Source organism: Capsicum annuum, unplaced genomic scaffold (genome assembly GCF_002878395.1).
Source record: "Capsicum annuum cultivar UCD-10X-F1 unplaced genomic scaffold, UCD10Xv1.1 ctg44064, whole genome shotgun sequence".
NCBI classification, from domain to species: domain Eukaryota; kingdom Viridiplantae; phylum Streptophyta; class Magnoliopsida; order Solanales; family Solanaceae; genus Capsicum; species Capsicum annuum.
This window is the reverse complement of record NW_025851574.1, coordinates 3,580-14,177: the sequence shown is the minus strand read 5'-3', so window position 1 is coordinate 14,177 and position 10,598 is coordinate 3,580. Positions and strand designations below refer to the sequence as shown.

The 10,598-nt window shown below is 34.5% G+C and overlaps 1 protein-coding gene across 1 annotated transcript; it reads right to left on the bottom strand.

The window, feature by feature from the left end:
* Positions 1–789: 789 nt before the first annotated feature.
* LOC124892133 (S-adenosyl-L-methionine-dependent uroporphyrinogen III methyltransferase, chloroplastic-like) lies at positions 790–10,187 on the bottom strand (the record flags this gene model as incomplete). Its single annotated transcript, XM_047403547.1, is given in 6 exon segments — positions 790–1,204; positions 8,656–8,822; positions 8,825–8,932; positions 9,605–9,674; positions 9,808–9,885; positions 10,038–10,187. Coding segments are annotated over 6 exon segments (783 nt in total), but the record flags the coding sequence as incomplete, so codon positions are not given.
* Between the last annotated feature and the right edge of the window lie 411 nt (positions 10,188–10,598).

Here is a 10,598-nt window from a genome sequence, read left to right as displayed (position 1 = left end):
GTATTTTGCTGTCAATTTATATTCAAATTATGATAATGTCCTGATTTCTAAAAAAAAATTTCAGTCTCAAAATATAATTTTTTTCTATGGAGGGACAAAGAAAAAGTGGATCCAAGATCAAATTTTATCATTCCAAGATTGGTGAACAAAATCAATGAGTTGGAAGAAGACTTATGGCTTAAAGAGGCCCAAATTGATAACTTGATACGGGAGAAGAAGCTCAATGAAAGATGGAGACGGTTTAGGTTGAATAGAAAGATACTTTTATGTATTTTGATTTGTGTTGCTGCTATGTTCATCAGCAACAAAAGAACTGAAAGTAGTTTCTAGATATGGTCGACTATGGTGTAAATTTTTTATACCTATCTAAATATATTAGACTATATTCTATTATGGTGTCTTTTAAGTAGTCTTACTTCAGATGTTTATTGTGTTGCTGCTATGTTATTGTTTGCACTTGTGCTGCTGGTATGTTAATGTTTGCACATTCAAAATTGTGTTGTGTTCCTGCTACGTTGTTATTTACACTTATAAAATTGTGTCGTGTATTGTTGCTATGTTATTGTTTACACTTGCAGTGTCTTGTCTTGTTGCTATGTTATTGTTTACAATTGCAAATTTGTGTATTGTTAGGCAAAGTCCCGTGCTGCTGCTATGTGTTTACACTAAAATTATGTAATGACAATGTTGTTTTGCCATTATATCAACTTTACAACCATTTAACACAACAATAATGGGTAATGACAACATTCATCAACAAAATATTCCAACTTCACACAACATCATCAGTCATATCAACCATTAGACACAACATAATCATTTATACCAACCATTAGGCAACATTCATTAACAAAATATATATACATCGCTTTACTTGTTTTCCAACACAAAAATAAAATTGTTTTCATGTCAACTGATCTAACTTAAAAAAGTGCATAAAATAATCAACATCACTACGATTTCCAGGGAATCTTGGACTTTGAAGAAGTATTTTTTAAATTGGATTATTTGAACTGCTTCCCACATTCTTTTTTCTTTTCTTCTCTTTAATCTCTTGTAGTTTTTTTGTTGATATTGCTTCTTTGCCATTCCATTTCAGCTTACTGGTAGAAGTTGGTGTATAACCTATGTTACCAGTTATGTCAACTGATCTTGTTACCCTTGCTTGACCAGTAGAGCAGATCTTACTGCTAGACATGCAAGGCTACAGTGAAGGAAAAAATTTATTCAAAGACTCATACATTAAAGACTCATATGTACATAAGATACAACACAGCTAGATGCTTACATTTAGGACTTTGAATTCATTTTCTGCTTAGAACACACCCATTCCCATTACTTTTGACCTTTTCCTCCCACTAAAATGTAAGACCCCACCATGGTATCATCTTAGAGTTATCAACGTAAAACCATTCATGTCTTACCGGACGACAATAAAGAATCAAATAAGACATTGTAGCATAGCAGAAATATTTTGGAAAAAGAAAAATAAAATTCATGAACATGCTACATAATTCAACACAAAAAAAATAAGATATTAACATGGCCGTGCTATTAAACACCATTGATTTTTAAATTTTGTCATGTTAACCAAATCGGAGAAAAGCCCTAATTTCTAAAAACCAACTTAAAAAATCAACAAAAATCGTAATTTCGGGGTTTAGCATAAAACCCTAATTAATTTTAACTAAGTTTTGGAAAAAAATCACTCAAACTAACAACATATTAACACGCACGTCCTATTAAACACAACTGAAATTTTAAGTTTTCATATTAGGAGAAAAGCCCTAATTTCTAATAAACCCACTTAAACACTCAACAAATCATGTACTTCTGAACGGATTATGCTATTAATCGAACACTTAGACAACGTCATAACAGAAAGTCAGTTAATTTCACTCAATTAATTTGTAAAATTAGAGATTACCTAAAAACCCTAATTCAATTTTTTAAGTTTAAGAAAAAAAAGCACCTTGCTACAGCAACAAGATGATTATTTGAAAATCCACAACCAAAATGTTTTGATTAGAACAAAAATCACCCAAAAAAACTGATGAAATCACGGTTTAGAAAGTAGAGAATAGAGGAGAGAGGAAGATGAAAGGTTTAAAGAGAAGAGGGAGGAGAGAGGAAATGAAATTGAAAAAATAAAAGAGATGTTTTGTTTTGTTTACGCGTGGGCAAGGCGGGTCAAGCTCGTGAAATGCACAAAAGTCTTTTTACTTAGTTTATGTTGCTAGCTCAGTATTTAGGGGGTAATAAATATAGAAAAAAATAGATCAGGGGGGTAATAGGTCTAATTGAAAGGTTGAGTGTGTAGTTGAGATTTCGACTATAGGTTGGGGGGTATTAATCATTTTCTCTATAATTAATAAAATGGAGGTGAACAGAAGTGCCTTTTTCCCTAACATATTCATATTCAATCATCTATAAATAGGTTTCTCCTTACTCATTGATTCTACTACACTTATTTATTTATTGCATCTTATTTTTCATATTACATCTTCAACCACTTCTCTTCAAAAAATAGATTCCTTTCCTTGACTCTGATATGTTTTTTGGGTAAATCTACCTAGTTGTTAGTATATGTTGTATTATATTTGAACTCTTTTCTTTATGTTTGTGTTTATGTTTTTTGTCAATTCATGCGTGTTCTAGATATGACTAATCCTATTTGAGATATTTTTATTCTACACGACACCGCACGAAAACTTCAGAGGTAGATTAATAACCTGCAGTGGGAATTAGGCGCCGTGAGAGCAAGGGTGCTCCAAGAAATTCGCAGGCTGAGGAGGGCCCTGGTATTATCGATTAACGATTGACCGAATGACAATAACAATAATAATAATTTTATATTTTTTTATTTAGCGTATGTTTTTTTATTTATATCTGATCTACCTACCTAATGTATTTTATTTTTATTTAATTAAAAAAATTTATGTTTGGTCGACTTTTACTTTGTAATTCTTATTTAATTTTTATTTTGTCTATTTATTCTTCTCAACATGTCGACGGTTGGAGTTAGGAATTGAGCGTTTGGCACAATTGTGAATCTAGTAGAAATAGCAAGAGTTTGTGTTCTTCCAACGGATGGACCATCTATTGGAACAACAAAAACCAGTAACAACAACTGTATTATGTTGTTCCAATAGATTACCCATTTGTTATAATAGATTGGTCATCTATTGGAGGAACACATTCCAGTTTAATGAACTGTATTGTGTTATTCCAACAAAGTCCATCTGTTGCAACAGATTGGTGATCTGCTGAAAATATTTTGGTAGTTTATTGTATTTAGTTCCTATTTTACTTCTTTTTATTGATGCACAAGTTGATAAAAAGATATTTCTTATAATAAATAATAACATTTACATTCACAACAATGAGTTAAAAATATCAAAGTCTATAACAAACAACACAAGTTTTACTATTACATCTATCATGGTGCATTATGATCCGGACATGTAGTTCTTTTGTGGTCAGCATTCTTACATATAGAGCACTTATTTTTTTCTTGATGAAAATGATTCTCTAACTCTACGCCTCATCTTATATGACCTTCTTCCCAGTTTGATAGTGCTTGGGTTAATATATGTAGTAGGTATTAATCTCTCCAAAATCTCTACATGAATAAATCAAGATTCTTCAGGAGGCACCAGATTAGTATTCTCACTATATGTCATTATATATGTTTCCACTGAATAATATGGAGACGATTACTCATAAGTTTGACTTCCATATTAAGAACCATATTGGACTTGAAACTCAGCCATAACATGTGGACAAGGTATTTTATCCAAGTCAAAAACTCTACATGTATAAGATCTTATGTGAAGATTGACTGTGGCAACATCACCATGACCATCGATACTAAACTTGTAATCTGCTATTTGATGAGCAAATAACCTATTCTCCAAACATATGTTCATTGATATTTGTTTTTTTGCTTGTAGAATAAATTTGTTTCTTGTTTCTGAAAACTGCATACACCTTTCATAAATATTTTGACATACCTCTTGTTTATTTCCTTAAACATCGCAACAATGAGAAATTCTCTTTCGATGCCAAACATTGAATTCAATGATTCAGCTTTGTTTGACGTCATAATATTATACATATACAAGAAAATCACTTAGTACGACATTATAAAATAAGTATTACAAAGTTGTAAGTCAAACAAGACATTAGATTCATAAAAATGTACCTATTTTCTGGACAAAAAGCCCGACTCCATCTCTCAAAATTGACACGTTCAAGATATTGTGTTGTTTGGGGATGCATATTATTTATTTGATTGAAATGGTCAAAAATCCGGCTTTATTATATACTTTCGCTTCTCTATAAAAAAGAGTCACGATCCTCAGGTTGTGAAAGATGTTTCGAATATTTTCTATAAAATGCATATACAACAACCAAAGTGAGCTGAAGTGAAGAGAGTTGAACCCATCTTTCAGTTACTTGGATGCCTATTCGAAATTATGCACAACTCTTTGGTATTATAAATATAGCTTCACAATTAAAAAAAATGCATCCGAGGCATCACATTCCTTTTCCACAACACAAAAAGCTATGAAAAAGATGTGAATCTCAGCATCTTGTGCCACCGCCACTATCAAAACTCTACTATACTTGTTCCTTAAGAAAGTCTTGTCAATGGATATGTGTAATACCCCGAACATTTCTAGCTCAGTCCAACCCTTACTGCATACTTGTAACACTTAGAAGCTGGAAAATAACTTGTTTTGGGTAAGTTTCAGGATTTTTGAACGGGGATTGGACCGCATTCGTATTGGTAAAATAGTAGCTCATCGCAATTTGGCCACGTCGTGGTGAGTATCGTAATGAGCATGTCATCGCATCATGTTGAAGGCCATTTTGGCATTTGTCAATTTCCATAGGGTCACCGCGGTCGCACCGCATCGCGGTGAACCCCAAAACAAAAATTGTCACGATCCAGAGAGTCACCACAATTCCACCGTGTCACGATAGGTATCGCGATGACCTACTCACCGCATCACGATGAGGCCTTAATCGGTGTTCCATTTACGGGATTTTAAATCTCATGGGCAATCTTATCTTTCATCAAGCCCCCAAATCGTGTAATAGAGGATTAATCTTGAAATTGAGCAAAATATGCTCATTGTTCATCAAATTGTTTCCATTAAAACCCTAGCTCTCAAATACAAGATCAATCTCAAGAATTCTCGCCATCAATCCTTTTAAATTTATTAACTCAGGCATGTTAGATGTTTATCCATGGGTTTCTTCCACCCATAGAGTCCAAGTATCCAGTTTAAATTGCAAAAATTATGATCCTTTCAAGTTATTTTGATTTTAGATTATGATTTCACCCATGAATCTCCATGAACTATGATTTTACACCATGTATAAATGAAATTATTGTTGTTATTCAATTCTTCACATTTTAATGTTGTCATTCATTGGATTAAATCATGATTTAGTGCTATTCATGTTAAATTCATGCTATTACTATTAGTCCCATAACATTCCCATTATTTGAATAAACTATGAACTACAAGTGTTTGATAAAATGCTTACAAGAGTGAAGATTTGATAGAGGCTTGCATGTTATGTTCTTTAAGCTTAAGTATCATTTTAACTATTTTTGCTTTTGAGTCCTTGGGGTATTGAATACCCGAAAACCATAGCTATTTACTTAGTCTCGTCTCAGTATCTTCAGGATAACTTGAGAATATATTATGAGAATTACTAGATCAGTCAGTTAAACTCAGAACAATTTAGCATCCAGTGTCATTCAGTTGGGAGTAAGACTTAGCACTGAGCGAGTGAAGGGATGACGGTTTCCCCATTAGATAGGCAGAGTCATTAGTAGCAATCCTTATACTCCAGGACTACGTAGCCAGCATAGGATATGAGAAGTCACCTATCGGTTTAGGCTTGACTATCTCGCAGGGGTCACCCGTCAGATTAGGCTTGACACCCTTAGTCCTTCAGGACCATACAGTATACCAGTTTAGTGGATCCATATAGCCAGTGTTAGTACCCGTGGCACGGTACTAACATCCTTCCAACTGGGGTTATAGGTTGGACCCCGATTAGCTCAGATCGGGACATGTCGGTTAGATAATACCTCCTATAGTCTTAGCTACAGTTTCAGTCCAATAATCAGTTCAAACACTCAGACTCAGTGTTGGTTGACCAAAGCTTACAGATATCAGTTATTTCAATTATTTTAGTATTTCAGTTTACAAATTTTATTCAGTTCATGTTACATGCTTGATCATACATCCTCAGTATTTATAGATTTCCCATATTCTTAGTAACTCCAAATTTCATGCATTCTATTCAATACCTTATGTTATACATACATATTCAGATGATTATTTATCCATGTTCATGAAACCATGCATATTAGCCTACCTCATTTAGCATACCAGTACATTCAAAGTACTGATTGCATACTTTTTCTTTTGCGCTATGATGTATCATATCATAGGTTCGGACATCCAATTCTCGAATCGTGCTTGGACTTCTCAGGCTCACAGCAGTAGTAGTGGTAAGTCCTCATATTTTGAGGACAAATTATTATGTTTCATGCTTTCAGTTTAGTAGTTAGTTGGAGTTAGTTGAAGCCTGTCCTATCAACTCGTATTCAATTAAGTTTAGAGGCTTTCGGACATGTCAGTTAGCTATTCAGTTTATCAGTATTTTATCAGATTCAAATAGTTGTTTTCTTCAGATTCTTGTTTCAGTACTGATTCAGTTGATAAAACCTTATGGCTAGTTAGTTGTTCTTCCGCATTTATTATGTAATTCAGTGTTCACATCAGATACCAGCTCATGGGTTAGCTTGTGGTCCGTCGGGACTGTAAGCACTGTATGACTCCCAGGGTGTACTCTCGGGGCATTACTTAGGAAGGGGTTCCACAAACTACAAGAAATAATGCCTTTAATGGCAACAAAAGTCGCCACTAAATCTCCAAAAGTTGTAGCAAAAGACATTTAGTGGCAACTGGGGGGTCGTTGGTATTACAATCATAACTAAAGGTTACTTGTGGCGACATAAAAGAGTTGCCAACAAATGAGCCTTTTTGTGACGATTTCCCTTGCCACTAAAGATTTTCTACATCGCCACAAAAAATACTAGGCAAGGTGTCCACTAAGAGGGTCGCCACTAAATGAAAGAATTTAGTAGCGACCATGGTTGCCACAGAAAATGACTAGAGGAGACTTCACCTTGCTACAATAGGTAATTTCAATATAGAGGAAATACACCTTTAGCGGCAACCTATAGTCGCCACTAATATTAATATATTTTAAAAAAATTAATATAGATTTGTTGTACAATTATTTCTTAATACAAAATTTAATGTCTTTAGACTCCTAATCAATAATTCTCCATCATTTAAAGGACCTCTCCCGGTAAAGAACAAAGTAAAGAGTCATTTCGATAGCTTGAAATTGAGCAAGAAAAGATTTGATCACAACAATAGAAGAAATTCATGCTAACTAGCATGTTAACATAAATGTATTACAAGTTTCTTACTCACAACTACACCGTACACATGGATAGACACACCCAATGTTGCAATAATTCCTCAAACAAAAGATAAATAACAAAACAGTTTCTTATCAAATTTCACATAAATAACTAAATTTTCTTTTCTTCTTTTTCTTAAGTTCACTATAAGTTAAACATCTAGGAAAATGTATAGAGTGCACTGTAAGCTAGATATTCTTATAAATTAATTCTACCTGATCCTAGCTATGTTAGGGAATATGACATAGCTTTGTAGTTGCCCAAGCTGAAGAAAATGCTTTAGGTTTTGAGGGAGAAGAGAGGAGGAGGAGGAAGGGGTGATAGAAGAGGGCCTGGGAAAGTGTTCTTGGTGGGTACTGAACCAGGTGACCCTGAGTTGTTGACTGTTATGGCTTTGAGAGTTATTCAGAATGCTGATCATTTCTTGTATGATAGATTGGTTTCTAATGAAGTTTTGGATTTGGTTGGTCCTCATGCTAGACTTCTTTATGTTGGTAAAACTGCTGGTAATCATAAAAGAACTCAGGTTTGTGCACTTTCTCAACTGTTTCTGAACATTTCTGCTTATGTTTGTTTGATTTAGGGAGTTTAGATTCCTTTAAATGGACTGGATTCTAGATTTCTACCTGAAAATGCATCATAATTGGGTAAACATTGATCCTTGTCTATGTGACCAGAAGTTCACGGGTTCAACTTGTCGTAACAGTCTCTTGCGGAAATGCAGGGTAAGGCTGTGTACGATAGACCCTTGTGGCCAACTTAAAAGTGCTTTGTCTCAATGGGAAGGTCAACATCAGAAAAATTTCACAACCTTGGGGGAAATTAGAGGTCCTTTTGTTGTAACGTTCATTTTTTCCTAATACCTTTTTGTAACCTTCTATTAGCAAATTAGTAGATCAAACGAAAGTAGCATTATCTAATTTCTCAGCAAGAGGGTTCGAAATGTTTCGTAAAACAAAAATACTCATGGAAACATCCTCTCCCTAAATGCATGTGCGCGAATTGTTGTTCTAATTTCTGACTTGTAGATACCAAAACACAAGTGATTTATTCTCAAAGGTAGCTGAAAAAAGCCACATCCTAGGCAAATAATGAAGGAACAATAAGTGAGAGAAACAACTGGGCTCGCTTACCATGCGTTGTTGAGGTGTTATTCCTCGCTCAACGGCAACAACTGGTGTATCAGCTGGCAACCTGTGATGTATGAGCTTTGAGGCCAGGGAAGGAACAGTTGACAAGCCCATATAAACAACTAATGTAGAGTCAGGGTCAGCTACATTTTCTGCAACAAAAGTAGGTCTGTTCCTCATTTCCTCGAGTGACCAGTGAGAAATCTAACACTATTTGCAACACCACGATGGGTTAGTGGAATTCTCAAATCTGCCGATATCCCAGATGCTGCAGTAATGCCTGAAATATGTATGGCAGAATCAGATTTCACTTCGACCTTATGTATTAACTTATGCAAGACATAACTAGCCCACTCTCACCTATAAAAGATTTTACAACTGAAAGTGTAGGTGGAATCTGTTCGCAAATCAAATCATTTAATCAACAAAAGGAACTACCAACGACCAAAAAATTTGTAAACATATAACTTTTGAGTGTTAGCAGATGCAGCAATAGCCCCCTTTTGGAGATTACATATTTTTATCTTACAAATCGATTCAAAATGAATTAAGATATAGGATTATCAAGATAGTGTCTGTAAATTTCTTTCAGGATACCTAGATGTCCTCTTCAACAGAAGCCAAGCCATAAATTTTCGCATCTAAACTGAAAGGAAAATCTTGAAAAGACGGATATCAGAATAAAGACGTGATTTACTTGAAGTTGCAATCCTGTGCTTATTATGGAGGTACTTTCCTTTTGATCCCTTAGACTAATACTAAAGAAAATACACATTCTTTGACCATTATATATACTACTTCTCTAAACTGGAACATATCTTCATTACTAAAGAAAATATTATAAGTGAAATGAGGTTTGCAAGCCACCAATTTAATGACACTTGGGAAGTTTTACATTCTGCAGCTTTATAGCTCAATCAAGTTCTTTGCCGGATTCACAAAGTCATCATACCTGGAATAACTTTAACTTGAATTCCCTTTTGTTGAAGAAAATCCATCTCTTCTCCACCCCATCCAAATACCTGATAATCCAACAAATGCTCCAAAGTTTCAACTTTAGAATTGTAAAAATTAACTATATATAAATGTATAAGCATAAACCAAACACCTAAGCCGAAGACATACATAAACCAAACACCTAAGCCGAAGACATACCAACGGATCACCGCCTTTTACTCTCACAACATTTTCCCCAGCTTCAGCAAAAATCAGAAGCAACTCATGAATTTCTTCCTGCGAAAAGCAAAATACAGAGATGTCATAAGCAAATACCTACTAGAGTTACTACAAACAGTTTACACTTAAAAAGAAAAAGGATAGCAACAATAGCCAACACATAAAAAGTTCATCAAAATAATCAAGAAATACAACAGTGAATTGATTACATGTAGGGTGACGATCGCATTAGAAGGAGGCGAGAGGGCGGCGCCGGTGTTGGTGATGCGGTTTTCCGACTGGTTTGGCGGTGGTAGCTCGAATCTAAAGAAACAACGATGACTAGGGTTGGGGTTTCTTTGGTGGTGGAGAGGAGGAATTCAAAGGGGTCGTGTGGTCGCCGGCCGGCGGTAGCCATGATGGAGAGAGTAAGAGAGACGAAGAGAATGTGGAGAGAGGGAAGGGGTCGTCTCGTGAGGACAAAAATGAATTAAAGTTTAGGTTAATTGAATAAATGGAAACAAAATGGTGATGAGATCTCAGCCGTTGGATTGATTTTAATCAACGGCTGAGATTAAAGTAATTTTTAAAAAGGGTTAAAAAATAGAATAATATCAAATTGGCTAAAATTGATATTAATTAAACACAAATTGGTTAGAAATTAAATAAACTAGGAAAATTAATTTAAAATAGGCTGTTATTTAAATATAATAATATAATAAGGTGTCGCTATTAAAATATGAAACGCAGGTAAAATTAAGATTGCGTAAAAAGAAAAAATATTTCAGAAA